Genomic DNA, 16,477 nt, shown 5'->3' on the forward strand with positions numbered 1-16,477 from the left:
TCCCCCAACAATTGTGGCCTCAAACACCCCCCACACCAAAATTTTCGGGGGGAGAGTTTTTGTTACAACAAACAAAAGAAAAACAATTACTCTTAATTTCAAATATACTGTACTAAGAATAATATCGAATACCTACACAAATTAGTGTAGTTGTGAGTGTTCAATGCTTTTTCTGTCTCAACAGATCATTAACAAATCTACATCAATATTATGCACAATAAAAGTAAAACAAGAATGCAAAACAATAATAACTATGAAATCTAATTGATTTATATTAACATAAAGAAAAAATCTTAATAAAGACTTACACATAATAAAACCACTTAAACTATTTCATAATTTATTAACATCTTAAACCAGTTAGTAAAGGACGTAGTTTGCTACTTTATAATATCTGATATATTTAAAAGTAACACATTTATTTATTTTTGGATAATTAATAATAACTATTTCTTTTAATTTAGTAATTCATTTTTGCTTTTAATAACATTGTAAATATGTATATCGTATAATTTGTATGTATGTTTGTGGGGAGGGGGTGTTGTAGATTAAGACCTTTCTCCCTCCACCAGTCTTGAATGATTTCGCACCTCAGCCTCGCTAGCCGAGTGGTAGAGCTTCTACTAAAAAGCTGACACTCAGAATCTCTTCCTACTCCCTTAGGCACTCACGTACATACAAAATGAGGGGAAGGACATGAAGAAGCAAAATACAAAAACCGTTAATCCTGAAGTTATATCAACAGTTGTCCCTCTTTTGTTTCGCGTCATTTATTATCCAGAGAGCACACGGGGCGTCGCTTCGATATCTTCAGTATCTGTCCGCGCGCCTTCCAGCAACGCTCCCCGCTGTTCTTCTGTCTTGCTTTTTGCACGTAACAATGAGAATACCAGTCTCTTTTTCAGTTCCTATGATTAATGACAGCCAGAGTTTGACGTCGTGTGAATGGAACTTGGCCTCTGAAGGCCACAGGCTGCATAAGATGATGAAGAAGAACATGGAACCTTTTTTTTCCTTTAAGTAAGGATGACGAGGTGCATCTTAGAGCGTTGTCAGTTCATCATGTCTTCGGTTGCAAACGTTATTCCCTTTTTCGCTGTGATACGAATGCATTCTCGCTTCGTTTGGTTCTTTCTGAAGTAAGAAGAATTGATTCCCGTGGTGGATGCAGTACACTGTCGTCAATAAATATTTGATATGCTGTTTATCGCGCCTCCATTCTGTCTATATAGCCTACCTAATGGTATTAGAATCGCTGATAAATACAGTTATTGTGAATGCATTATTATATTGCCTTATTTGGAGAAACTAAAAGTGGGAAAATATTGAACTACCTATATTAACATTAAATAGTTACAAAAGTTGATTATACGAAGAGGTGGATCCGTCTTTACTTGTGACGACCCGAGTTCGTTACAATCTTGAACTAACAATATTTACATTAAACAGTTACAAAAGTTGATTATACATTTATCATAGAAGCTAGAAAACTTAGAGGTGGATCCGTCTTTACTTGTGACGATCCGGGTTCGTTACACTAATGAAGGACTAAAATTACATGGTCTGACTCAGCATATGCAGATGATCTAAACTCACTAGGCGATGACGTAAATACAATTAAGAATAATGTTGAAATATTTTTAAAAGCAGCTAAAGAGATAGGTTTGGAACTTAGCAAAGAGAAAACTAAATATATGCTTACAGGTCAAAACCAATAATCAAAATTGAATTAATGATAACAAACAACTCTATTGAACCAGTTTCCAAATTCAAGTACTTAGGAGTAATACTAACAAATGAAAATGGTATTAAAGAGGAAATAAAAAGCAGGCTTAAATCAGAAAATGAGTGTTACTTTTTATTTTCATAAACTTTACTCTTCTATAATATCTAAGAAACTAAAAGTTAAAATATACAAAACAGTAGAGAAATAACCAAACCCGGACCCCACTCCCTAAGCCGGACCCCCTTGCTGTTTCCGTAAGTAGATGTAGTCGCGTGGTGGCAATGAGCGAAACACGCCAAGAATAACGAAAATATTGTGTAGGGACGGTATCAGCAGTAACGTGCAAGTATCAGGTGCTGTAGTCCGCCATGAATTGCTTTTCTGTGAATGAAAGTTTGTACATCGGTGCACAACAGTGGGAATTTTGCTAATTAAGAGAGAGGTAAGTAGCAATCTTGTTACAATTTAGACACTAGTAAGTATTGTACTTTGCACAGTTTCTTTGTCAATATGTCTGAATTTTGTAAAATTGCTTTCAGACTTGAGTTTGGTGAAATTCACAAGACTGAAGAGTTCTTAGCTGAGGAAAAAAAATAGGTTTATCAATGATTAAATATCGTTTTCTGCTTGTTAATAACAAATTTATTAAAGAAATAAATGGTAACGTATAAATGTACTCTAAACGTTTGAAACAGGAAATAGTCACAGTGTAATCATTCGCAGGTTTATCTTGTTAAATATACTACAATATTGTGTGAAAAAAAAAATCAAGCACTTCACATAGGAATAAATTCCTTAGAGAGATCTGTGGAAGTTTCCAATTTCGAAAAGATAAGCAAGATGCATGCGTTCCTGAAAACAGTGATGCTCAACTGTTGATTCGAACTTCCGAGGGATGGCGCCACCAGTTCTCAAGCAGACTGATGGACTCGTAGTTGTTTCTCGGCAGCTCATTGCAGCGGGGAAACAAGAAACGAGAGAGAGATAGAGAGAGAGAAAGAAAGTGTTCTTGTTGCTGGAGGAAGCCACAGCCAAGTACCTTCCGCCGTTGCCATCCTACAGGTCTCAGAGTCCCCGGTCTCATAACTTGGCGTCCGATTTGATTACCCGGCAGTCACCGCGCCACGACGAAAACAAAAGAGCTAATAGAACCCCCTCGAGTCTCGAGGGAGCACCGTCGCAAATTGCCTCCCGCTAAGACGGCAAGAAAACTACATTCGCAGGATCTAATTCCGCATCAATCATTGTATCGCGAGAGTTTGCTCCATATTGAGTTACCAACATCAATTTATTCTGATTTTCCACTCAAGGAGACCGCGAGGCGGGAGAAAGTGTGTGGCGCCGGTGCGCATGCGCACACGAAAGGGGGGAGGGTAGGTGACGGAAAAGATGTACTGTAGCAAACCCGAGGAACGGTAAGTTTGCGATGTGATTACGTGCATGCCAAGTTAAAGCAGGGAAGCTCACAAGACAAACTGAACGTTACTACCAGGGTACGAAAGCATTGAAGACTAGTGTCACACACACATATGTATGATATACATACGTATTTGCAATGGTACGAAATATAAAAGTTACTAAATATTTTAAAATATTATTATTATTAAATACATGTGATTGAGTGAGTGAGTTGATGATGTAAGTTCACTTTATGCACAGTAAGGCTAATTTCGACTGGACCTACAGGTTAAAGTGGGATCCGAACAACTATGTGCCTCCACCGGGTATCGAACCCGAAACCCCTTGAATACAAGGCGACGACGTTACAACTGCGCCAGCGGGGACGCTATTAAATACATATCTTTATATGTATTTAATGTGATATATATACAGACCATTCCCTGACATAATGTAGCGTGCGACTGTCCCGGACCCGTTCACCGGGAAAGACAATCCCTGACGCCGGGCCGCTTGCCGCCGAGTCTCGGAGCGAATGTCATTGATTGCTCATATGTGTGTGTGCCGGGGAGGGGGAGGGGTGTATGTGTGTGTATATATATGTATGTAGCAAACTAATTCCTTTAATATCTGGTTCAAGATGTCAATAAATTACAAATTAATTGAAGAAGTTTTATAATGTATAGGGGCTATCCACGAGTAAACAAAAACATATCGAACGGCACAATCGATTGTCGAACTGTAGCACAACAACTTCCGGTTCACGGCGGCCGGGTAATTCAAGCGCGTACTTGTGGCATTTCTTCTCGTTTTGTATACCGGATGAAATGGATCATATAAAAGCACTTGACGACGAGGAGAATAAGAGATATCAGGGCAAAGTAGAGGCCTTTGCATATCAATTGGATGAGCAACTAGGAAGTAATATGGCATTATTCAAAGATGAGATCCATTTGCTGATCGTCGTTTCATTGGCGATATTTGTAGCCTACATATTAAATAGAAAGTAATTTTTCCTACAGAGCGAGAGCGCTTAAATTTATGTTTTTATGTTAAATTTATGTTTTAAGTGAAAAAGTGAGAGATGTACGGACATATAAAAAACGGAAAAAGGAGCTCCTTTTCTTCTTTCTTCAGTCAGGACGTGTCAGAGGGATGCGATAATGCACACTTGCTGGTTTCGTTCTCGTTTGAACGCAGAAATACAAAACGCTCATTGTTATTTTAAGTCAATTTTCTGCTATTTGTGTTAAACATGACGATGAAGATGAATAATAAACTGGAAAAATTAATGATGGGACAAACACAATGACACACCATTGTCTCACCATGGTGTTCAAACCTAGACCTCTTCTCCATCAATGTTGATCTGATTGATTGAGTTGGTGTTTTAAGTCCACTTTGTGCACAGTAAGGCTAATCGGGACTGAACCTACAGTTTAAATTGGGATCCGAACCACAATATGCCTCCACCGGGAATCGAACCCGGAACCCCTTGATTACAAGGCGACGAGGCTACCACTGCGCCATCGGGGAGGCACTCTATCTATCAATGTTGAAAAGATTTCCATTGCAAAGGACGAAAATTAATAATAGTACTCGCACTTAATTTTCTGGCTACACAAAAAAATATTTCCTCTGGTTACACACACAAAAAAATCTGGTTACACAAAAATTTAATACAGTTTGTGTGTACTTCAAGAACTTAACGTGTAACCTATCTGGCCATGACCGAGCATCTTTTGAAAGGAAAAGTAATATTTTTGCTCATATCACTAAAACAGAGAGAAAATCGAGATTTGAATGATTTCTCTTCTACTTTTAATGAAGTGCAAGTGGTGCGGGACGCAAAATTTTTGGTTGGGAAGGAAACAGGACGGGGTATTTTTAAAGTCCTGACGTTCAAATGTTAACCACAGAATCTTGATCAAGTGTTCTAAATTAGTGAGTATGCGAAATATGAACGAATGCACCCGTATTATTTTTATTTACCCAACCAAAACTGACTAAAGAATGGCTTTTTCCAAAGCAAAACTTACGGAAAAATGGACGTTACTTCCTTCCTTCAAAAGACACCATCTTCCTCACATGAACAACTAACTGAAGGAGTCACTTATCGCACAACACTTTATCAACCTTCTTGTGTACTGAACGCAACGTAACGAATAACGGGTCTCACTTATCGCACAACACTTTAGCAACCTTCTGAACGCAACGTAACGAGTTGCGAACGTCACTTGTTCACATGAGAAAACATGGCTTCTTCGTTGTTTACGCATCGATGTATCGACAGTCACCGTGGTAATTCACAACACTATTTTACAACTTCTACACGTTAATTTACAATTTCTACACATAACCACCAAATCTTAACTGCATATACGTCATCAGGACTCCATAATTAGTGAGTATTAGAATTATTAACGAAATTATGCCTTTCTTTGGTATTGTAAAATCACAACCTTCTATACGTTATTTTTAAAGTTCCACACGAGAGCGCCAAATTTTAATTGTAGATTTAGGAGCCCTAAACTAGTCAGTAGGTATGCGAAATATGGACGAAATTGGAGAAGGGTCCGGTATTGTAAAATCATACCAAAAAGAAAAACATAACCTGGTGCTTGTACTGTCCTCAATTTTTTTTTTGATTATTCTGTTTTAATACTAACTAGATGAACGTTCTTTATTTCTGTTTTTAACAATAGAAAACTAACAAACGTTCTTCTATCGTGTAACTTGCAATAAAAGAGGCCAGTTCGGGGGGGGGGGGCTCCTATGGACTGGTTTTCTCTAGTTTCAGGAATTCCAAATGTCGAAAAATTCTAGCTCGATCGTCCTAGCATTGTCTCCCTCTTGTATTTTTGTGAAGTTTCGAATACATTTTTTTAAAATGAGTTACAAATGTTGGTTTTTGAACTTCCATTAATCTAACATGCCAGAAATTTCGGGAGGGGTTGAACCAAAAAAAAAAGAAAAAACATTCTGAATACTTTAGAATACTGGAAACTGTTGTGGGAGCTTGGAGACACTAATTTGCTCAGTATTAAGTTTCACTACGTACTATTTAGCACAGAAATTACGATTTGAATTAAATGTAGCATGTTCTTGGTTTCCAGTCGTCTCAGGTATGAAGTTTTCATGGATTTTTATGCAAGGCTCGAAGAGAGTTTCGTACTCGAGAACAGATATTACGTGAACAGGTGTTAAAAGCATTATTACTATAAGCACGGACGTTATTTTAATGCTAAAAGCTCTAAAACTGGCCCGTCTAACCCAACAACGAAAGCACGTAGCGAGGAAATACCCCTTCGCACTTCGTGAAGTAGATAGCAGCAGCAGTCTGCATTCAAGGCAACAGTAAACGAATGTTTGCTCGATTCGATTTATTTTACTTCGCCTTTTGTGCCACTTTTGGCTAATTTGCGAAGATGGGGATGAGTTATGATATGATAAAATTGATGAATGGACACTCACAAGCATCCATGCCCAGGTCGGGATTCAAACCCGGAATCCCTGGCGTCGTAGTGCAATGTTCTATAACCAGTCCGCCACGGGGACCGACAAAAAATGACTGCTCGAAAACAAAGATCCATATATACAGAGCATTCCCTGACATTCGCTACGAGACTCGACGGCAAGCGGCCCGGTGAACGGGTCAGCGACAGTTGCTCGAGTCGGCTATTAAAATTACAGTTTTCATATTGTGTACTAACCTTGACGACAGAAGGTGTTGAAAATGATGTCCCTCTGCTGCAACACATTCCTGGCATCTCCGAAGGAAATTGGCATTTACACGTGCAAGTTCTTCTACTGTAATTCTCCCGATTTCTCGTACAATACTCTCTTTTAACTCACGGATGGTGTGCGGATTGTCTTTGTATACTTTATTTTTTAGATTTCCCCATTTTTTTCCCACTTTTATTCAGAACTGACCCTGTTACTCTAAACTTTTTCACGAGGTTTAATACAGTGGTCCTATGTGGAACGGGAACACCAGGAAATTTCGTTGCAAAACGTCGTCGCACTTCTCCACAATTCCTCTTTCCGAAGTAACACTCGACAAGATAAATCCTTTGTTGTAATGTAAACTTTTGTGGTGCCATATTAAGCCATAATCTTCAACACACGGACACGACACAACACAACTTCCGAGGGAGGATTATACTGGCGTCAGTTTGCAAAGTCAACAGAAAGGGAAAGAGAGCGAAGGCAGGGAAAGCGAAACAAAAACAGACTGTAGTGTGCGACTGTCGCGGACCCCGTTCGCCGGGAAAGACAAGCTCTGACGCCGGGTCGCTTGCCACCGAGTAGTGTTGCTCACGGGACGGGACATGTCCCGTCTCGTCTCGTGTCTCGTCTCGAAAACGAGACGAGACACGAGACGGGACAAGCCTTTTGAAATTCGAGACGGGACGGGACGGTTTTTGGAAATTCTCGTCTCGTCTCGAATGTCTCGAAAAAATAAAAGCAAAATATTTAATCAGTTGCAAATACTTGTTTGCTTGGAATAAAGTATTTCAATTAGAAACGTTGATAAACGTGTATTAAGTCAAAAGAGAGGAATGAATGAATACTTAAACTTATTTTCAATACTCTTTCAAAACATAGCATTACTCCCCATTTTTGTTTTTCAATTTATTCCAGGTTAATAACTTTATGTAACGATAGTACTCCAGATACTAATACTATTCTGAATAACAGAGAAGGTGGAAGGAGGGGCCAAAAGATCGTGGAGTGTCTGCGTCCGAGGTTTATCTTGTAAAAATAGTCTCAGCTCTATAGGTTGGAAAGATAAACGGACCGACGGATATGGTTTATTATTATTATTTAATTTTTACATCAAAGGGTGTACAGAAGTGAATGTTATTAGGAAGTAGGAAAAGCATTGTGGGAAACATGGCAGTACAAATTGATAAGGAGTTGTTGGGAAAGTTATTAAGGAGTCCAAGATATAAGCAAGACTAAGAGAAGGAGATAATTAGGGACAAATAATCTTGCATTATTCCACTCCGAACAGCTGAGAGCTAAAGAGGAGGAGAAAATACGGGAAATATGGAAAGAAGTAATTTGGTGATTCTAGTGTTTACAGGGAACCACGACAAGATTTTACCACATGATTATTTGCACGGGTTGCGAAATTATTAGAATGTTATGAAAATTTCGGAAATGTGTTTGTTCAGAAAATTCTTGTTGTTTCCGTCAGGCATTCTGCAGGTGGTTGGATTCGATTTTTTTACGTCCGTTTGAAGATTATTTCCAATGCTTTTTTTTATTTATGTATTTCTTATTTAAGGAAAATACTATTCCTTGGATTGTAATAACGAAATACTGAGACTGATATAGAATAGATTTCAAATGAAGGAAGTGCACTAAGTTCTGTATAATCGCCGTAGAAGGAAACTTTGTTCTATGGGGACTCCCCGATGGTACAGTGGTAGCGTCGTCACCTTGTAAGCAAGGGATGCCGGGTTCGATACCCGGTGAAGGAACATAGTGATTTGTATCCCACTTTAAAGTGTGGGTCCAGTCCCGATTAGCCTTTCTGTGAATTAGATGAAGGAATATTGTAGCTGTTGTTTTTATTCTGTGAATTTAGCCTTCAAGTTTCTGAGCAAAATACATATAGTATCTACTGTCTACATTTTCAATCGTTACTAAACAAATTTCACAAAGTAGTTTTATCAAACTTCAGAGGGAAGCTGACACCAATGTCAGGGTGGCGGGAGCCTGTTTACGGCCAGGGTGTATTCCGAGACTATTTTTCGCCGTTCCCCACTGACAGAGGTTTCGCTTTGAACAATGGACACCGTTGCTTCAGGGGGCAAACACCAAACATAGGGGCGAGGTTGACCTGCAGTAGGGGGTAAGTGCCATAAATCCAGGCCTAGGAATGAAGGTTGATGCAAGGGAGGGGCAATAAAAATTCTGTAATTTGCTTTGCTTGCTGACAGGAAGTTTTGCAGGAAAAGCTGAAAAGGAAAACGGCAGACTTTGAATGAAAGAGGGACAGTGAACACAAGTTCTTTGTATTATTCGCCGACACACAAGCTTCCATTTCGAAGGTGAGGCTATCAGCAGCGAAGTTATTAGAGGGTTGGAAGCAGTGACGACGCCAAAGGAGGCAGGGGGACGCCCCATGTCGGACACTTCGCCCACCCCTCCCACCCGAACCCTCCAACTGAAGTTAATTAAATATCGAATAATAAGAGAGTTCATTTATAAGATTATGACGATTTTCACCTTTTCAAAGTGGTGTATTCTGCATGATATCACTTTTATGCTTATAATAACAACTTGATTAACAAATATTAATTTGTTTAGTGTATAAATATAGAGCTATGTGTATGTGACTTTCGTTCAAGATTCGAGCGCCGACCCGGGCATAGGTGATTTCTCATTCATTTATGTCCTGTAATAGCCGAGATTAACCTAAGTTTTATCCAGTCTTAAGAACTGGGGAAAAGTGTTGAATGTGGATGGTTTTAAAACATCACGAATATTTTCAGGACCACAAGACATCATCTGTAGTACGGGCAAATTATTCTAATCGTGGTCATTAGTGACAACGCTAATTATTAAAAGACATTGAAAGTTGATTCAAGATTTGGTTGGTTGGTTGATTTGGCGTTTTAAGTCCACTTTATGCACAGAATGGCTAATCGGGACTGGACTTATAGTTTAAAGTGCGTCCACTGAGTATCGAACCCAGGACCAAAGGTGATCGGAGAAAAACCGACACTACATGTCAGTTGTTGTGGATTAATCGCGGTTTCTTACTATTCAGGGACTTGAATTTCGAGATGATGAGTCTGAGGAAACCTTAACAAAGGGAATTTCTTCGATACTCTTGAAGTTAATGAGGGATATTACTTGGAAATGTATTGAACGTGAACCTTAAAATGCAAATTACACTTAAAATTCGATTCAAAACATATCGCGGGCAGGTAAAAGAACGCTTATTAGGATTTGCCACTCTTCATTAGATGCAGGTTCGCTCTTTCTCGTACATATCAAAATCGAAGAACTTCTTCCCACGAACTCCATAGGTGAATGTAATTGGATAGCACAGACATACGTTGGAGTGGTAGAGTAAGAGTAAGTATTGCCAGGGTCAGAATATTTCTTGAATTATGAGATAACTGTAACCTTTGTCTGATTTTTTATCCTGTGATAACATTTCCCTGAAAGGTGAAACACAAATTTTGCCCAAAACTCTCCAGCATTACGAAGATGGTTGTCCTTAAAATCTTTGAAAAGGCTTGCTCGAAACAGGATGCTGGATGCAAACTGCCTCATTTGGCTGTTCTTGCCATTGAAAAGAAATGTCAAGTCCTGGACGTACCAAAGGTGGGCAATGTGTTCTCCAAAGCACATATAGCAGAATTCTCCTACAGGAGAATTGCACTTCACTAAGTGCCTCACATTGTCTCTAATACTTAAGAAGATTCATTTCTTCCAAAGTCACGTTTATTTTGCAAGAAAATTAAACTCTTAGAAGCATTATTTTCATCATTTATATTATTATCTTATAACTTAAATATTTATATCAGTAGTTTCATCTCAAGAAAGACGATGAATTATAAAATTATGAATGTCTTTCAATACTGAAATAGGCCACTAGAGACAACGCAACTTACCAATAAAAAATAATTAATGTCTTTATTAAAATGAATCATGTGGAGATAAACTCGTAATCAAGAAGTAAATTTAGGCAGTAAACGTCCACTCTAAATAAAAGACACACACAAAACACCATATATGAATATAATAATAATTATATTATTATAATTGAGTGGCCGCGGTAGCTCAGTCGGTAACGCGTCTGACTACCATGCTCGAGGTCCCGGGTTCGATCCCCGGCCGGTTCAAATCCGGGAACTTTTCTAACGGTGGAAGCGGCCCCGGCGCCCACCCAGCGTCGAATGACATGGGTACCTGGGGGAAACCCTGTGGGGTAAAGGCGGTCAGGGGCGTGATGCTGATCACATCACCCCCACTCACGACCGGATCAAGAAAGTGTGGGGCGTTACCCCCACACCCCCTATACGCCTTCATGGCGTGGTGCTATGCACAGGGGAACACTTTACCTTTTTTTAAATAATTATAATAATAATAATTATTATTATTATTATAATAATTATTATATAAGTATATATAATAATAATTATTAATATTATTATTATATAAGTATATATATGTGTAGTGTTTTCGGGCGTTTTAATGTGACTGCCCCCTTACAATATTTTGTTGTCAGGCTCCCCCCCCCCAGTCAAATTTCCCTGGCGCCGTCACTGGTTGGAAGTAAATTTATTAGGACGAGGAAAGTAACATTAGCTGTTGACAGTGTTGCACCAAAGGACGTGATATGTGCTACTGTTTGTATAAATGATAGGGAATTTAAGCAAAAAATTATAATTGTTGAGACTTGAGAGTTGTTTCCTTCATTTGATCGTAGGAAGAGGTTTTCTGAGACAGAGTGGGATTATTTTACACATACATGGGAAAGGGTGGTTGTTTAAAGATAGAGACGTATTTTGCACATTTTTTAAAGGTTCAGATAAAACGAGAATTTAGCCTTAATGTTATGAAAAGAAATAACGCAGTACGGGGAAATAATAACTTCACATTTTTCGCACCTGGTGGGATGCAACACAAGAGTATTGCAGGAAGTCTATGAACGAGGATGAAGAAGGATACGTGAAATTTGACTTACCTGCGGGTGAATTAGTTTATTCTAATATTCTTAAGGTTGATAATTTTTTTTTTAAAGTCCAATTGATTCGCAAATAGGCTAAATCGCGAGCCGACCTACAGTTTAAAGTGCGATCCGATCCACTTTGTGCCTCCATTGAGTATCGACGCGATGACCCTTCATTACAAGACATCGACGTTATTACTACGCCATCGGGGAGGCACCCAATTTACACAAATATGTTGATTCCAATAACACGTTATATGCATAATCTGATAATGATGCACTTTGGGTGCATCTAAACATATTTTTTTTCAACTGTAGCATGTTTAAAAGAATCATTGAAGTTCGGATTTTTATAACTTCAGGAGGCACGGCTCTGTAAACGTGCGATATAAACTTAATGCAGGTTTGCCTTCCATACGTGGTGGTTTTGTCACGTTTCTTCGCTTCGTAAAACATACACTTTTGCAGGAAAGGCTTCTTGCATCCTCCTGGGGCCTTGCTCTAGCTAAACAAAAAATATATTTGTTTAGCATAATCGAGGGTTACATATTCCTGCCGAACTTACTAGAAAACAAGGATTCTATTGGGATCATACTGCTTTGAATGACAGTATCAATGAAGTTTTATGTACGCTACTACTTATAATAATGAGCATAAAATATTAATCAGGAACTTTATTTTTCGTCAACTGGATGTAACATCTTTTTTTGTTATTCAGCAAATATTCAATTCATAATCTTTTTTGACATTAATTTTCTTGTCTGGACAGCTGTTTTTATGCAGATTTTGACGATCTTAACTACACGTAAGCTAGATATTAGCTAATATTTGTGCTGTTATATTACTATTCTTCTACCATCTTTGTAACATGTCATGCAATAACAATAATAGAATTGATTAATTTACATATTCAAGTGAATAGACCTATGAATTATATTAATGCATTAATTTAAACATTTGCTTAATTGTTATCGTTAATGATATTATTATCATTTTTTCTGAAACACTTGGCTCAGACACCCTCCCCCGACATATATTTCTAGATCCGTGCCTGCCGAAGGATAAATTAGATCAAGCGGTGGTGGTACCGGACTTAGAGGCTAAAGGGAAAACAAAGAAGTATGTGCGTCATAAGCTGGGCATAAGAAACAGCAAAATATCACAAAGAAACACTTTTTGAAACTTATGTCATAGAAGATGTTTAACAATATTAAGAACAATAAATGCTTTCTATTTGTAATTTACTAAATATTGAAATTTTAAATAGTCTTTTGTGTTCGTACTACACATTTAAAAACTTTTTTGTTGCTCCGCAGCGCCAAGCTTAGAATTTAAAGAAAAAATGTACATTTTCATAGTGCACGGAAGTTCGACATTCAGAAAGAAAGAAGGTCTATTGGAAAACATTTCAAGACTTCCAAAAGGTATAGCAGTAATGAAAAAGAGCACTCACTTATACCGTGTTTGTTACAACCTGTCCGACTTCCCGCGCTAACTGATCGCTGGCTTTTCTAGCATAAACCAAGCGGTGTTGCTGCTGAAGACCGCCTTATCTCCGTGCTGGAGAAAGCCAAAGCCAGGCAGCAAATTAAAATACGCAACGTGGCAACAACGTCTACGTAAGCTCCTCTCTTTTGGCTTCCATTCGCTCCTCGCTGCCCAGCAGACGACTTTTTTCTCGTTTCTCATTGGCACCAAAACTGTCGAGCGATCGCTAGCGCGGGAAACGGGACAGGTTCTAACAAACTTGGTATAAATGTACGATGGATAGACAGTTGTATGAAGCGAGAAAAACCACAAAGTAGATTTCATAAGATACCTAGCAATCAGTAACCAACAAACTGCATTTCTAATATTCTCACCACGCAATGGGTAAAATATTTGGAGCTTTATCCCACTTTCCGGAAAAATATTTCGTGTTTCTGCTACTTTTGACTTTTGTTGGCATGATATCCCGGATCACTTTTACGAGACGAGACGGGACAAAACGAGACGAGACGAGACGAGACAGAACCCTTCGAGACGGGACACGAGACGGGACAAACGAATATTTTCGAGACGAGACACGGGACGAGACAGCATTTTCACGAGACGGGACGGGTCAGACCAAAGTCTCGTCTCGTCTCGTGGGCAACACTACCACCGAGTCTCGTACCGAATGTCAGGGAATGCTCTAGTTATTTTGGCTCCAGATGAAAAATTCAGGAGAAACCCTGCGCATGAAGTATGTGTTAATAGATACAAATAGCAATCGAACCACGTAAAAAATGCCTCTGTATAGTGATTCATTCGGAATAAAACAATCGGAACTTTGAAGAATTCGAAACTCAGTCCAATGTTTTCCCAACTGGTATGGAACCAAGATTCCCCTTGCTTACAAGGCGACTACAACAAACTTATTCGACAAAGCCCCGGGCTCTTGACCAACTGTACTTCCTAGAAAATTATGACGAATTATTTTTTAATCGATAGATTTCGATGTTTTATTTATCGTTTGAACCAGTTTACAAATTCAAATACTTAGGAGTAATATTAACAAGTGAAAATTATATTAAAGAGGAAATAAAAAGTAGGCTTAATTGAGGAAATGCATGTTACTTCTCTCTTCATAAACTTTTGTCTTCTCGTTTAATATCTAAGAAACTAAAAGTTAAAATATACAAAACAGTAATTTTGCCCTTAGTATTATATGGATGTGAAACTTGGTCCCTTACATTGAAAGAGGAACATAAATTGAGAGTATTTGATAATAAGATCCTTAGGAAAATATTTGGATCTAAAAGGGATGAGGAGACAGGTGAGTGGAGAAGGTTACATAATTTAGAACTACATAATTTGTATTCATGTCCAGATATTATCAGAATGATTAAATCAAGAAGACTTAGGTTAGCAGGCCATGTGGCACGAATGGGAGAGGAAAGAGGAGTTTACAGGATTCTTGTTGGAAAACCTGATGGTAAGAGACCTGTAGGAAGGCCAAGACGAAGATGGAGGGACAACGTTGAGATGGATTTAAAGGAAATCGGTAGTGATGGAAAAGAGTATATAGATCTTGCTCAAGATAGGGACAGATGGAAGGCCTGTGTTGCTGCAGCCATGAACCTTCGGGTTTAAGAAGGCTAGAGAGTGAGTTAGTTAGTTAGTTTTATTTAATATAAAATGTGTTTCAGGACGCGGAAACAACAAATAACTGAGATATTTGAGCACAAAGTTCAGCCCATGTAAGTAATAAAAAAATGTCACCAGTTTTTATTCGTAAAAACGGGAGCTGTATGCACACTCAAATAGCGAAAAAAACACGTGCAAATTGTAACGTCACCGAGCCTGACAAAAACGTTAAAAATGGATTATCAACGTCAAACGTCACTCCTACGTCACAACGAAAAAATAAAATCACCCCTTAACTATATCCTCGCTTTTATTCGCTTTCCGAAGTTTTCAATCCTTCGTGTTCGATTTATTTTATTTTGCAAAACAATTTAATGTGAAACAATTAATATTTATTGACTTTTGTCACTAATATTTGGCGTTTATGAGGCAACGTTCCGTCTGGTGTTGTTTGAAATTGTCGTTTTGGCCGCCATATTCATTTTCGCGAAGCTTTCGGGCTGTACTGCTTCAGGCTAAGAAAACAGTCGAACTTTACTTGATTGTAACACATCTCCGCGAGCTAAAAACAACTGTAAACGTACATAAACAACATAATCTTCATAAGCCATGCAAAATTCTTCCCTTTTTAAGGGCCAAGCCGCCCAAGGGTACCGAAGTTCGCAGGAAAGGTGAATATAAAAACAATGCAAGACAACACTTACCTTGCAATTCTGCTTCCTGAGTTTTACCAGGATCTGGTCGACATTCAAGCTAATCCAAGTTGCATGACGCAATGATCTTCCGTATTTAAAAGCACAAATACACAAGAAAACACACACACACACACACAACACTATTGTACCAACACACGCAATATTCAATTAACATCGAGAAAACGGGTAAAAAAAACAAAAAACACGCAGTCTCTCAATTAGAGAGACAAGTTACGAAACGCCACCCGAATGAATGAAGAGGGCGATGACCCACAATGCATTGCACCTACGACGAATTAAGCATAGGAACCTCTGCAGGTGCGCCCCCTGCCGTCTTATCGCTGTTGAAGCAACGCGTTGAGGCAGTTGAACGTACTTCAGTCATAACTTACCCTTCTTATCACAGCTCGAAGGCAGTTTCACTATGCAACGCAATGTATTTGTATAAAAACGGAGCGAACCGGAGTTATTCCACGTCGTTCATCTACCTCTTGGATTAATCAGCAATAATAAGAATGTACAGGAAAAGGTCTAAATATGCCCCCCCCCCTTTATATGTTGTCATTTCCGGAGGAAAAAAATAATATATCAAGCACCTGCCTTTAAAATGCATATCTATGATATATATATATTTAAATGTAATAGGGTGTTAAGGTATAGAAGGTCTCCATTTCTTTTTATAAAAAGCAATTTCCAAAAAATGGTAAAATGATGTATTTCAAAATTGTAGTCTAAATATGGGCTACTAGTGGCAATATCACAAAAAGCCATTAAAATTTTAAAAAACAGTCATTTATCGCCAAAACATTATAAAATTCATATTTATGAATAATCTGTTGTTTTGAAAATCAC

At 38.4% G+C, this 16,477-nt stretch overlaps 1 protein-coding gene across 1 annotated transcript in view; it reads right to left on the reverse strand.

The window, feature by feature from the left end:
• Positions 1 to 16,010, reverse strand: part of LOC145992499 (uncharacterized) — a 366,905-nt gene extending 350,895 nt beyond the window's left edge. The window contains exons 1-2 of the mRNA XM_083128880.1: positions 16,002 to 16,010; positions 15,635 to 15,683 (exon numbers count right to left, since the gene is read on the reverse strand). Of these exons, the coding sequence (XP_082985006.1) occupies positions 15,635 to 15,683; positions 16,002 to 16,010 (58 nt within the window). The remainder of the gene's footprint in view (positions 1 to 15,634; positions 15,684 to 16,001) is intronic.
• Positions 16,011 to 16,477: the final 467 nt, after the last annotated feature.

Source organism: Lepisma saccharinum, chromosome 9, assembly GCF_977018435.1.
Source record: "Lepisma saccharinum chromosome 9, izLepSacc3.1, whole genome shotgun sequence".
Lineage (NCBI taxonomy): Eukaryota > Metazoa > Arthropoda > Insecta > Zygentoma > Lepismatidae > Lepisma > Lepisma saccharinum.